The 13,850-nt window shown below is 45.4% G+C and overlaps 1 protein-coding gene across 2 annotated transcripts in view; it reads left to right on the top strand.

The window, feature by feature from the left end:
* The window catches only part of Exosc7 (exosome component 7), a 38,740-nt gene that overhangs the window by 3,259 nt on the left and 21,631 nt on the right, over positions 1-13,850 (top strand). For both annotated transcript variants that reach the window (XM_052186875.1, XM_052186876.1), the window contains exons 2-6: positions 2,383-2,484; positions 2,726-2,820; positions 10,112-10,277; positions 12,753-12,823; positions 13,070-13,193. In XM_052186875.1, coding sequence (XP_052042835.1) covers positions 2,383-2,484; positions 2,726-2,820; positions 10,112-10,277; positions 12,753-12,823; positions 13,070-13,193 — 558 coding nt within the window. The remainder of the gene's footprint in view (positions 1-2,382; positions 2,485-2,725; positions 2,821-10,111; positions 10,278-12,752; positions 12,824-13,069; positions 13,194-13,850) is intronic.

Below are 13,850 nucleotides of genomic sequence, written 5' to 3'. Positions count from 1 at the left end.
AGTCACTTGGAGCTGGAGTTGCTGGGAACCCAACTGAAGTCTAATATGTGTTCTTAATCACTGGGCCATCTCTCCAGCCCCCTAGTTTTTTGTTGTTGTTGTTTGTTTGTTTAAGAAAGAAAAAAATGAAGGAAAAGTGGGTTGGAGAGATATCTCAGTGATTAAGAGTACCTGTTGCTCTTACAGAGCTGTTTCAAGCACTGACTTGGTGGCTTACAACCATTCATTACTCCAGTTCCAGGGGATTTGATGCCTGCTTCCGACCTCCTCTAACATCAAGCACACACACGTGCACAGACATACATAAAATAAAATGAATAAATTTTTAAAAAATGCTTTCAAGGGAGAATAAGGAAGATCTTAGTGAAATGGTTGGGGCACCTTATCATGTGCATTGTGTGTCAGCTTTACTTGTTATAGTCCTAAATGTTTAAAGAAAGACAAGTGTAAAAAGAATGTGTAGGGGCTAGAATAAATCTTTTTAAAAAAAAAAATAAGAAAACATGTAAAATGATATGCCACCCTTCATATAAGTAAAAGGGATTATTACCCCCAATACTAGATCATTATCACAAGAAATCAAAGTTGTTTCAATTGAGGGGTCCAAATGACAGACTTATGCACATGTGTGCTTTTTGTAATGATGCTTAGTTTAAGAGGGGAGGGTATAAAAAATATCTGCTCATTCTCATTTGAATGGAGGAAATACAAAATAAACTGGATCTCAATAAGAGACTCATTGTTGGCCAGGGGTAGGTGGGAAAGAAGTGAGAAGAAGGGGGACATGGAAAGGACATAATTAGATAAAGGGTTGTTCCTCAGAGCCTTTGACTGGTGGAATCACAGTGACATTCCATAAACCTGGAAAAGTAAATAAGAAATTAAAAGTAACCAGGATTCAATGAAACTGAAATATGAATAGTTGCAAATGAGTCTAGCTTACAAATAAATCCTGTGACTATAGGGAAGAAAGGGTGAGAACAAAACTCTAGCTCTATTCTAAAGTTTTATTTCTTTGGGTAGAATGGTTAGCAGCCCTGAAACAATGTATATACTGAGGAAAAAGATATGTGGGATAGATAATGACAACCAGGTTTCTCCCAACCTCCACCTCTAGAGATTTGGTACTGGGACTCAGAGAAAAAAGTTACAAATAAGAAAGAGTCTGGAATGAACTGTGAACATGAAATGGGAAGTGAGCTATTGATTTGAACTCCTGGCTTCTTGATAGATGAGGAACTAAATGAAGACCTGATGGTTAGTATGTGTTCTTTCTAGTTCTGTTTGCTGAGATGGTCTAGAATTCTACAGCAAATTTAGCACCCATATCCAGGTTTTTGAATACTGTCTGCCAGTAAGAGGAAGCAGGGCTCCTTGGGGAACAGCAAGGAAAACTAACTATTTTGTGTTGTCAGAAATACAAAAGGATTAAAAGGCACAATGCCAACCTAAAGACACCAACATGCTTGGGAGTAACAAATATCAGATTAGAGCACAAACTAAAATAGATATCTATGAGTTGTACTGTCATAAACAATGAAAGCATAAGTAGATTTGCATAAGGGACAGGCAGCATGTACCTACCCTGGAAACTGTCTCATACAACAGTGTTAACACACTGTTCTGAAAAGGACCAGGTGGGAATTTGTGGCATTCCCTTCAGCAAATGTGGGGAAAGCATTCATAGTACCTAAGGAAAAGGCATGGCTGTGTTACCACCTAATTACAGAAACAAGTAGCTCACCTGTATTAGTTTGTTGACTCTATTTTAGATGGTTAAATATTTTAGATTGCTGGAAGTAGTGGCTCACGCCTTTAATCCCAGCACTTGGGAGGCAGAGGCAGGCGGATTTCTGAGTTCGAGGCCAGCCTGGTCTACAGAGTGAGTTCCAGGACAGCCAGGGCTACACAGAGAAACCCTGTCTCAAAAAAAAAAAAAAAAAATATATATATATATATATATATATATATAATGTGTAACAAGGCTTGTAGACCAAATTTGGAGTAAACAGAGCTTAGGTTGAGACAGTTGTGTCTGTAGCTCTAGCAGAGCACCAGTCTCTACTTGCAAAGCAGAACATAGCCTTGCAGATCTGCGTGTGTGTGTGTGTGTGTGTGTCCATTTTCCTTGTGTTAGTGCATGTATTCTGTACATCCAAACATGCCAGGCCTTTGTAGTCAGGCACGTGACATGAAACCATAGTTTTCTCATCATTAACGTAGGATAAGTCACTTCTGAGTCTCTTCCTTATATTAGGCTGGTAGTATTGTTGGCAGTATAAGGACAAAATTTGGGGTGAACCACTGAGAGAAAAGGAGGCTGTGTATTTCTGGAATGGAGTCTGTGAGTTTGGGATTACAACTTGAGCCTTATTCCTTTAGGAAGACCTTCGAGTGGATGGCCGTGGCTGTGAGGACTACCGTTGTGTTGAAGTAGAGACTGATGTGGTGTCTAACACCAGTGGGTCTGCCAGAGTCAAGCTGGTAAGTACTGTGGCCACTGTTCATACCCAGGTGGAGAAATGGGTCAGTTATAGGCCCTGTTGCCTTGGGGGAGGGGTGCACATTGGTCCTGAGGAGACCAAAGTCCCATATTGGGAGAATACATCTCTCCTGACTCAGAGCACTTCTCATCTTAGAATACCATATCCCAAGCCGAAAAACCACAGCTCTCCTGAAGAGGAGTGTGGTTATTCCTGAGAAGGACTCTTGCATGTGTCTACAGGGCCATACAGACATCCTGGTGGGAGTGAAAGCAGAAATGGGGACACCAAAGCTGGAGAAACCAAATGAAGGCTACCTGGAGTTTTTCGTTGACTGGTCAGTACTGCACAGGTTGTTTTAAAGGAAAAGGAATCCTTGGGATATCACTCAGGGATAGAGTGTTTGCATAGCATATAGGAGGCATTGGGTTCAATCTCTGCTTCCCCCCCCCCCCCAACACACACACACACACACACACACACGGATTGGAAGATGAAGATTCAGAAAGTGAGCCCTGTCATGTTTATTTAGTCATTCACTTATCCAGGAGGTACTTACTCACTTGCAAAGTGCCAGGCAGTGGGAAGACCTACCCTGGTTTAAACACCTGATGCTTGCTAAGCTTTTCTTTCTCGGAATGAAAACGCCTTCAGCTTGGAAGTCCAACATATGGTCATTATGAGGGTCGAGTGAAATTGTAAATGGTAAGTGCCTTGACAGACACCAAGTGCAGGTAATGTCGATCATCTGGTCCATGGTGTCCTGTTTCTCTTCCTGCTCTTGCTCTGCAGAGAATACGTTTTCCTTGATGGGTGGGTCAGAATCAGCCAAACAGCCTGGCAAGCTGGGAAAGTGGCCACAACGCCGGCAACAAGCGTGTTGGGAGGAACCAGAGCTCCATGGTATCTCATCCAGCTCTTGGCCAGACTATGTGGCCTCCGTCTATACTTGAATCTTTTCCTCTAAAAAGGGGGAACGGTAACGTGGTTATGAGGAAGAGTGAAAACAGAGCAAATCTTAGACCTCAACTGGCTCCCCTGGGATCCAGAAACCTTATTTCTTTCCCCCTATTTAATATTTTATTTTATGTGTATGAGTATTTTGCCTTCATGTAAATATGTGTGCACAACATGTGTGCCTACTGCTGTTGGAGACCAGAAGAGGGCGTTAGATCCCCTGGAGCTGAGGGTACAGACAGTCATAGGTGCTGAGAATTTAACTTGGGTCCTCTGCAACAGCAGCAAGTCCTCTTACCCACTGAGCCAGCTCTCCAGCCCCAGGATGGAGACTTTGTTCTGTAAGGCTTCATCACAACCTCTGTCCTTGCCTTGCTTCTCAAAGCTGACAGCAGAGGGTCTTTGTGGGAACACAGTCTGAGAATGGAGTCATATGAAGGGAATTCTGAGTGCTTGTGAGAAAACTCCAGGAACACAAGAGTCTTGTGACTTCATTTTCTTTAAAGACACAGAATTGTTCTTGGAATGTGTTTTCATGCCTCCCAGGTATAGCAGTAGGGCCGTGTTTGCATGGTAGTTAGTCTTCCTATCTTCATTTTCAAACACAGAAGTTGATCCACACTGGACTCCTGTGATTCCCACAGCATGCAGAAGCCAGTTTAAGAAGGATGCTGAGCTGGGAGAATGAATGTGCATTCTCCCTCTGGTCAGTTTCCTTTCCAGCTCATCCTCCACCCCCACTTGGCTGTTCTCACTGGACTCATCCTGCAGGTCAGGTGTGTCCTCGAGCTGTCCCATCCTTTGCTGCCAAAGGAAGCAGAACGCCTTCCCTGGCCTCTGCACGTTCCATTGTTTACAGACAGAAGAGCTGTAATCCTTTTCCTTTCCCTTTTCTCCTCTTTTAGTTTTTGTTTCACTCATCCTGAGCAGACCACAGGCATGCTGGCGACATCATTAGAAGTGTTGTACTTAGATGCTGGGGTGCAAGGAAGGAAGGAAGTTCACTGGACTCTGATTTGAGACTTTTCCCAGGAGATATAAAATGAATATCTGTTCCTTCTCTCCCTTGGGATTCACAGCTGCAGCCATGAGTAAGCTGAGCTTAACAGGGCTTGCTTAGGGAGTGGGAAATGATTGTGGATGGTTGCACCTTCCCCAAGTCACTGACCCTGTTCTTATCAAGGTCCTGCTTCATCTTTAAGTCTTGGGCAAAACTGAAACAAGCCTGGGTCCAGAGAGGTACCTAGTGTTGAGGTGACCGTGGGCTCACACAGCCTGAGTACAAATGAACCCAACTCTGGCATAGTTATGTTTGTGCGCCATCTTTATCCCTACTCCGTTGATCTCAGGAGACACTATCTGACATGGGAAGTACAATGTTTTTCCTGTAGCATGACATGCAGAAACACTGTGGCTTACTGCAAGATGGAGTTCCTCTGTCCAGAATTCATGGACGTCTTACTGTACGCTGTGTGTCTGAATATGAGCGTGTGACTGGTTAGCCTGCTGTGCTTGACCCGTTCTTATCCAAGTTGTTTAGGAAGGGTGACTCCTATGTGGCAAGATTCTTTGAACTGCTTCCTTTCAAAATTTAGTTTATAAGGCAGCCTCACTGACCTGGCTGAGAATTGCTGTCTGCTGGTCTATTTCCCTCCTAGATCTCAGAGGACCTTACTAGGAGCTCTGGTTTCCAGGGAGTTCTGAAGCCTGTCAAGATGTATAGTCTCAAGGTAGTGAATTTAACTTCTTTAGAAGGCTTAGCTAGTGTTGTTGGCCCTGGAGGCAGAGTACCAAGAGGCCCGTACTCTTGGGTGTGCCTTACTTTCTTCTTATCAAATCTTATTCTAACCTTCATAACTAAGCCTGTATTAAAATATCTTTAATAAAGCTTCCAATTCTTCTTTACTATAAATAAAAATAAAAAGAGGGCTGGAGATGTATCTCAATAGAAGAGTGTCTGCCTAGAATCCACAGTGAAGAGCCGAGGTGTGTGGGTCAGTAAGTAGTAGAATGATTGCCTCCAGTAGAAGGTGCTGGGCTCCTTCCCTAGTCACTTAAGAGAAACCTTCAGAGGAGACAGAAGCAGGGGAGGAAGGGTCCGTAGCACAAGTAAATCTATTCCTTGTCCTCCCTTGTCAATGTTTCTGGGGCTTCATAAGCGTCACAAAGCCTCACTTGATGGAGAAGGGAAAGGTTACTAGGCCCTGCAGGCTGCCATCTCTACTAGAACCTCACTTGAGACTTCGAGGAGACCAGTTCCTTTCTTGCTGTCTAGAAAACAGAAATTGCTCTTGGGTGCCTGTGAATGTGCCCAGCAATATGTATGCCACATGCCGAGGAGCTCTGCTGGAGAGCCCCCATCTGCTGACTCTAACAGTCGCTCCCCAGTGGGAGGAAAGTACTATAATTGGTGTTGGTGTACAGTTCCTCCTGTCACCCTGAGCCCAGCCTGATCGGCAGCTTCAGGTTCTTATTTCAATTCTCAGTGGTACTGGTCTCTCAAAGTTAATTGCTTTTCTGCTAACTCGTTCTCTTCGGTTTTGTCCCCTTGGAATGATAATATGGGCCCAGGTAGGTACTGCTCTTCAGTGCCTCAGTGTGGCCTGCTTCTTGTGAGTGGTGAGACATCTTCACGTCTCACCCCATTGGTGGGGCACTAGTTCCCTGAGCCCACCCAGCTCCAGCAGCTCCAGGCAGCACTTACCCCGATCTGGAATCAGGTGGACCTTAAACCTTTCCATGGGTCTCCACCTTGATTGTAGTAGCAGAGAAAAATCCATCTTAAACGAGAACTTCAAAACTTTAAGAAAAGTTGGTTTCCATCTAAAGCCAGGATGAACGAATTCAGTTAGTGGCATGTAGCCCTGAGTGCCACTAGGTGGCAGCCCACTGAGTCCCTGCTCAGCTTGGATCAGAGCTTTTGGACCTAGGGAAGGCTTGGTTGTAATTGGGAGTCCAGGACCATGTTGTCATTCCTGGGTTCCAGTGTGCCAAGTATCTGTTAGTTCCCTCTAGGATCTTAACTGGTTTTTAGTATAATCACATGTATTTTTCCCTAGCACAGAACCACGGTCTTTGAAATCTGATGGGTAGAACTGTGTATCTGTTCTTTACCTGTCAGGAGAACACCATTCTTGGCTGAAGGGCTGGAGATGGTGACAAAGCAGAGAGGTGCCACCCAGGTTTTGCAGTCTCAGAAATGAGTGCTCACATACAAGGGATCAGCCAAGGTCAGCCATTCTCTGCAGCAGCCTGTCCTGTCCCCAGGCTCAATAGATTTTCAGGCTATCGTGGTTGCAGAGGGAGCAACAATGGGCTCCGGGGCTGGAGTAGACTATAGGTAGATGTCACCTTGATCTTACCCTATGCCAGTTAGGCCAGAGATATGCCAGGCCGCAGGAGCAGGAGCAGGAGCAGGGTGGAGGGATGAGTCAGGAGGGTGGAGGGCTGGGAGGACCCGTGTGGTCCAGCTCCAAGTGCTGAGCTGGTTTTCTTGCTCTGGGAGAGGGACTGGAGCATGCTTTATGGAGAGACTGAGTTGGTCTGGTAACTAAGAGCATTTGGTTTTATGATCTACTATGCTGATGCATGTAAGCAAAGGCCTGGGACTTCTAGCCCCTGTATATTCTGTCAGTCTCTCTCTCTCTCTCTCCCTCTCTCTCTCTCTCTCTCTCTCTCTCTCACACACACACACACACACACACACACATACACAACAGAGAAGGTTTTCACTAGGACTGCTTTCTTTGATCACATCTATGGTCTGATGATAAGTCCCATGATCAGAACACCCATTCAAATCAGAGACAAATTAGAAGCTCAAGAAGCTCAAGGCAAAGTGTGTGTGAGATCATACCATGGACTGAACTACAGTGACAGGGGAAGGGGACTGCTGGTCAGGCCTGAGGTGCCTGAGTTAGACCCTTAGCTCCTTGTTAGTCAGGCCTGAGATGCCTAAGTTAGACCTTATCTGCTTAGACACTGTTCATCTACAGCAAGTTACACAACTCCTCATCTGAACTGTACCAGAGGGTAAGGTGTGGCTCAGGGGTAAAGAGCTTTCCTGGCATTTGTGAACCCTAGTTTTATTTCCCAGTACTAATAAAATAAATATAGATAAGACAGCTGGCACTGCCTAGAATTGCTATTTGAACAAAATGGCCTGGAACACCTGAGGCGCTAAGAGCTGTGTGGAGCACATAGTAAACATTTGTTTACGTGTTTGTATCTGTTACCCTGTAAAATGAGAATGCTTCCTTTGGGCCTTTTAGGTCACAGATACCTGTGAGATTTTAGTTTATCTTGTGTGGCGCTTTTTTTTTTCCAGAGGAAAGACGCTGTGTTGGGAGGCAGAAGCAGGCAGATCCCTGAGTTCAAGGCCAGCTTGGTCTACAGAGCAAGTTTCAGGACAGTTAGGGCTCACAGAGAAACCCTATCTCAAAAAAATCAAGAAGGAAGGGAGGGAGGGAGAGATGGGGGGGCACATGCCTTTAATCCCAGAACCTGGGAGGCAGAGGCAGGTAGATTTCTGAGTTTGAGGCCAGCCTGATCTACAGAGTGAGTTCCAGGACAACCAGGGAAATACAGAGAAACCCTGTCTCGAAAAATGAAGAAAAAAAGAAAAGAAAGAAGCAAAGAAAGAAGCAAACAAGCCTGTCTCTGCCTTCTTGAGTGCTGGGATTAAAGGTGTCACACTTGCTACCAAAGGAATTAAAATGCTTTTAATCGGACCTGGGAAATGCCAGTGTCTCCCTTATCGAATGTGCTGCTCACAGTTGTGCAGACCCTTTGTTTGGGTGTGTGCCATCACCTGTGAGGGCATTTAGTTTTCATCCCCTTGAGATGGGCTACAAGACCCTTTCCTCTCTGCTCAGCACAGTAGCAAAGGGTCCCTGTGTTAGCCCCAGTGATAGGGCAGAACCTTTATTTCTCTACCCTACCTGTTTCTTCTTTGCCAGAATATAGGCACTTTGGCTTTTCCCTCCCTTTATTTTTGTTTATTATTTTATGTGTCTGGGTGCTCCATGGAGGCCAGAAGAGGTTGTCAGATCCCCTGAGACTGGAGTCACAGGTGGTTATAAAAAGCCACGTGGGTGGTAGGAATTGGACCTGGGTCTTCGAAAAGCAGGCAGTGCTCTCAACCACTGAATCGTCTCTCTATCACCTCTCTGTTGCCACCTCTCTCCTTGGCCTCCTCTGTAGTCGCCCTACAACTAGGGACCATGCAGAGAGTGCCAGGCCATGGTTGCCAAAGCCTCCCGTCTTCCTCTCTGCCTGATTGTGAGCTATGCTAAAAGAGTGGTGTGTTCAAAAATAGAAGGCTGTTTTAAATAGATAAGATTTACTTCAAATTTGCCTAGTCCAGAAGAAATAATGGGACCTGGCTTCATGGATAGATGAGTGTAGACAATAGACAGTGTAGAAGATTGATGGTTTACCCTGGGGCTAGAAAGTTGAAATTATGTCTGCTGCAGTGTTCAGTGAATGTCAGAGATGAGGACAAGCATCCATGATTGGTTTGTGCATGTTGAGACCTGTTCGCAATCATGCGTGCGCGCGCCCCCGTGTGTGTGTGTGTGTGTGTGTGTGTGTGTGTGTGTGTGTGTGTGTGTGTGTGTGGCAGTCTGTCTGTCTGTCTGTCAGTGTGTGCTGCTCTGGGATTTATTCTTAGACTATACCACTGGGTGAGATTCCTTTCACCATTCATAGATACATAGACCCAATTGTGGGCCATCGTGCTGGCATTGTTTTCCCTGGAGCTTCTCTCTCCTCTTGCTGCTTTGATCCCGCTTCTCTGAAGTCTGCGGCTTCCTTACCCTTCAGGAATAAGACATATCCATCCACAAATATCCCCCACCACCCCCATCCAACTTTCCCACTCTCTAGCCATGACTTTCCAGATTTGTAGGAGCCAGGAAGCTTCTGTACATGACTTTAGAGTCTGAGTTGATGCTGGCTCTCACCTGTCCTGACTACACAGGTAAGTGATGTATGCTTACCTTACAGACTTAATAGGCTGCTTTGAGTCATATTAGAGTGGCTTGTGTGAACTTGTTAATTCTTTGTGAAGGTAATTGGGCATAAGTATCAAGAGTCCAAAAAAGGATCTCCTCCCCCTCCCCCCTCACTTTTAAATGACTTCAAATATGGATACCTAACAGGCCAGCAGATCCTCATGTTTCTATTCATTTTCCTTATATATAATCGTTTTTGAGGCATGACCCTGACACTGCATTGCTGTGTAGCGTGAGAGACTTCTCAAATAAGCCATACATCACAGCCTTGAGGCTTCCACACTCTCCAGGCCAGCCAGAGACAAGTGTTCCTTTTACTCTGAGGAGTTCATATATCAGCAAGGTTTGCATTGCCATCAATGTGTTCCTCCTCTGCTTAAAGGCCTGTCATGTCCACTAATAGGTGCTGGGCACAGTGCCGGTCTCCGCCACTGCATACGCCTATAGACAGACCCACAAGGCCATCCAGTGCCATCCAGGTCTCATTTCTCATTTCAGTAACCGAGTGCTTTGCACTTTGACTCATGAGAGCAAGGACAGCTCTCTGCCTTTTGGCCCTGGTGATATTCCTGATACTGGCTCTCCAGCATTCCACAGAGATCAGAGTCTTAGTACTGATCGAGACTCACTCGCTTTTTCTGTTGCTATTTTGCGTAGTTCAGCCAATGCCACCCCAGAATTCGAAGGGCGAGGAGGTGATGACCTTGGCACAGAGATTGCTAACACTCTCTACCGGATATTTAACAACAAGAGCAGCGTAGACCTGAGGTCCCTTTGCATCAGTCCTCGGGAGCACTGCTGGGTTCTATATGTGGATGTGCTGGTGAGTCACTTTGCGATGTCCCTGTCACACTACCTTTGTTGAAGACCTATTGGTCTCTTTCCACCCTCTACCCTTTCTCCATGGAAAAGTGTTTTCAGTGTTCATGGTCATATTATTTGAGAGAAGACGGTCTCCAATAATACTCTTATTTACAAGATAAATACAAAACATTAATAAGTAATACATGTAACACTGTTCTATAATAAAATAGTAGTCATAGCAGAGTTGTACCTAAAATTACCCATAGGAGTTATTGGGGAATTAAATCAAGGACCCTCTGGGTAGTACCAAGCAGATGGAGAGTCTGGGTTCAGCAGGTTGGCATTTTGTGTGGACTAAGCTCTTTTCACTGATTTTCTAAGCCTTCCAGCCCTTCTGTGAGTACACTAGAGACCTAGAGGAGAGAAGGAACTAGCCTGGTTTCCAATCTGGGGAACAGAGACCTGCAGAAGTAAAGAGGTCAGCCAGTGTGAGGCCACCGACTGCCCTTGGCCTCCTCTAGGAGGGAGGAGCTGGCTCTAGGCCTCACCTAAAAGGAGGATTTTTTTTCCAAGGGAGCTGGCACATGCAATAGGACTGAGTACACTGTTTCCTGTGTTTCTGATTAGGACATAGATAATCACCTGAAACCACTGCTGCTGAGTATTTTTAGACTCCATATAAACATAGATAGGTGATTATGGCAGGAAGATGGTAACTAACAAGGCACCTCTGGGGGATTAGAGGCTGTTCTGAATTGTTGGGAAGAAGTGTGAGTTTACCTTTAAGTGTAGGAGCAGACCCTTGGGAATCTGTAGGGTTTTTCTCCAAAACTTGAAAAGGGATCTGATTTTAATGTTAGAGTTTCATTTGGGTCTTAAGTACATGATCAGCGATAAGCATTTCTATACAGCTGGGTGTTGTTAAGTGTCTTTCTCAGGAGGGATGATAGATGCACAAATCCACCAACATGGCATGCCCATCAAAACCAGAAAGAGATTGATTTTTCCCTTCTCAGCATGCGATGTAGTTAAAGCCATCTGTGACATCCATCCACTCTGTTCCCAGGAATAACTACTCTGGGACTTAATATTTCATGAATAAATGCTTAGGCAAAAAGCTTTGCTCATTCCCCGACTAGCTTATGACTTCATTACCCATGTAATCTGTTCTAAGTCATGAAACTTGCCAGTTACCTGGGCCTCAGTTTCATGTAACCGTCTTCTTCTATGTCTAGGGCGAATAGCCTATGTCTGTTTCCCAGATTGATCCCTCCCTCTCAACCCTCCCTCCCAACCCTCCCTCTCTCCCCTCCTCCCCCCTCCCTTCCATCCCTCCCTCCATCTTCCCCCCCCCCAGATGGTCCACCTCCTATTTCCTGTCCCAGCTCATTGACTATAGGCGTTTTTATTGACAGATGATGCTTTCATACAGTATGTAAAGATTCTCTCTATAATGTAACTTCTCTTTCTGCTTGAGGAGTCTGGTTGTTGACTTTTTCTTAGAACCTCAGGTAAAGGTTTATTGGGAGGGTAGATGTGCTGCTTCCAAGTGATGCATGCTCTGACCTTGTCAGTGAGGACTGCCAATGGTAAACATGGGCTTTATAATTAAAGAACAGTGTATATGGTAAAGTCTGAGCCATGGGTGCACCTTGTCAGTCACATACCAGAAGTGTCCCTGAGCCCATACACGCAGTATCCTTTGTCAGCTTCAGATAGCGAAGGCCAGAGTGAGGCTTGCAGTGCAGTCGGCAACTGTCTTGGGCAAAATTAAGTCAGCCACTGCTTAGGTGGCTTAGGTACTGACTCAGGTGCTTGTGAGAACCTTGTCACTTCAGCAGGGCAGTGGGGCCTGGCATGTGTGCCTGTGTAGCCACCGCCATGGATGAGCGGCACAGCAGTTAGCATGTCACTCCTCACAGCTCACCTAGCTGAGGAGGTAGCCCAGCTTCCTAGCTTCATTCTCAGTTATTTATTTATATTTTGGCTGTTTGGTTAGTTGGTTTTGTTTGTTCTTTGAGACAGTCTCTCCCTGTGTAGGTCTGGCTATCATGGAACTCACTGTGTGGACCAGGCTGGCCTTGAACTCACAGAGCTCCACCTGCCTCTGCCTTTGCAGTGCTGGGATCAAAGGCGTACATCACTGTGTCCCGCTTTGTTTGTGTTCTGGTGGGTAGGTTTTGGTTTTGGTTTTGGTTTTGGTTTGTGTGTTCGGTTGGTTGGTTTTGTTTTTTTGGCTTGAGACAGGGTTTTACTCTATCCCAGGCTGGCCTGGAACTCTCATTGTATAGCCCTAACTGGACTTACCCCTAATGATGAGACTCTTCCCTCTGCCTCCTGAGTTCTAGGATTATAAATGTGAACCACTACACCTGGTTTTACATCTTTGTTTTTTAAATATACATTCAGCATGGGTTAGGAATCTTAGCTGGGTTAGTGCTTGGTGATCAGTAATACTGACTTTTTCCTTCCTCTCTGTGCCTGTCTCTCTCAGCTGCTGGAATGTGGTGGGAATTTGTTTGATGCTATTTCCATTGCTGTAAAAGCTGCTCTCTTCAACACAAGGTGAGTCTTCCTAAAGAGCAGTCCTATGAGCCTGTATAGAGCTCATCACGGAACACTGACAAGGAAATCACACTGTATAAAATGGTTTTAGTGTTGAAAGAGGAGGTGTCTAATGTTATGCTCCAGGAGAGGAATTTATAAACTAACACTGAGTAAAATACATATATTTCAACTCATTCTCAATCTCTGGAAAGGTTGTGCTTCCTCCTTCCAGTGGTTGGAAATTTTAATTACACCTGTTTCCAGGATACCAAGGGTTCGTGTTCTGGAGGATGAAGAGGGCGCAAAGGACATTGAGCTGTCTGACGATCCTTATGACTGCATCCGACTGAGTGTAGAAAATGTCCCCTGCATTGTCACCCTGTGCAAGGTAGGAACTTGTCTCTTAGAGATACTGCTTTCCCTGAGAAGGTGGGTCTCCTCCCACCTAGCCTGTGAGATTATTTCATAGGTTGAGAGGTTGTAGTTGTACACACTGTGACGATGCAGCTTTAGCCCAAATCTAATAGTTAAGTCACATTGTAAAACATCATGTAATGTCTTTGTCTTCTACTCAGATGATGCGGTGAGTCCCAAGAGAGGGCTGCTTCGTTAGCAGTGGGGCCGCCTCCCTCTGCAGGCCTGCACTGCTCTGTTCATTAGCAGTGGGGCCACCTCCCTCTGCAGGCCTGCCCTGCTCTGTGCTCATTTTCATGAACTCCCTTTACCCCAGAGTCCAAGGTAGCTGGATACTGGTAGGGTCTCAAACAGCATTCCTCTGTGGACCCTGGTATCCACCTCTCAGAACCGAGGTCCTTGGTGTCGCATGTTAGATATGATTTGCAGAGCCCAGAGCCTGACATCTAGCATAGCCTCAGAACTGTGTTGGCTGGGATTATGACTAATTATACCAGAGACTTGTTAATATAAGAATAAAATTAAGCCAGGTGTGGTGGCTTATATCTATAATCCCAGAACTCAGTAGGTTGGGGCAGGAGGACCACTGCAAGCTTGATACCCGCTTATATCAAGTATTTGAACGGCAGGG

The sequence above is a fragment of the Apodemus sylvaticus genome, chromosome 7 (genome assembly GCF_947179515.1).
Source record: "Apodemus sylvaticus chromosome 7, mApoSyl1.1, whole genome shotgun sequence".
Classification (NCBI taxonomy): Eukaryota; Metazoa; Chordata; class Mammalia; order Rodentia; family Muridae; genus Apodemus; species Apodemus sylvaticus.
Note: the sequence above shows the minus strand (reverse complement) of the source record. Positions and strands in the feature narration are given on the sequence as shown.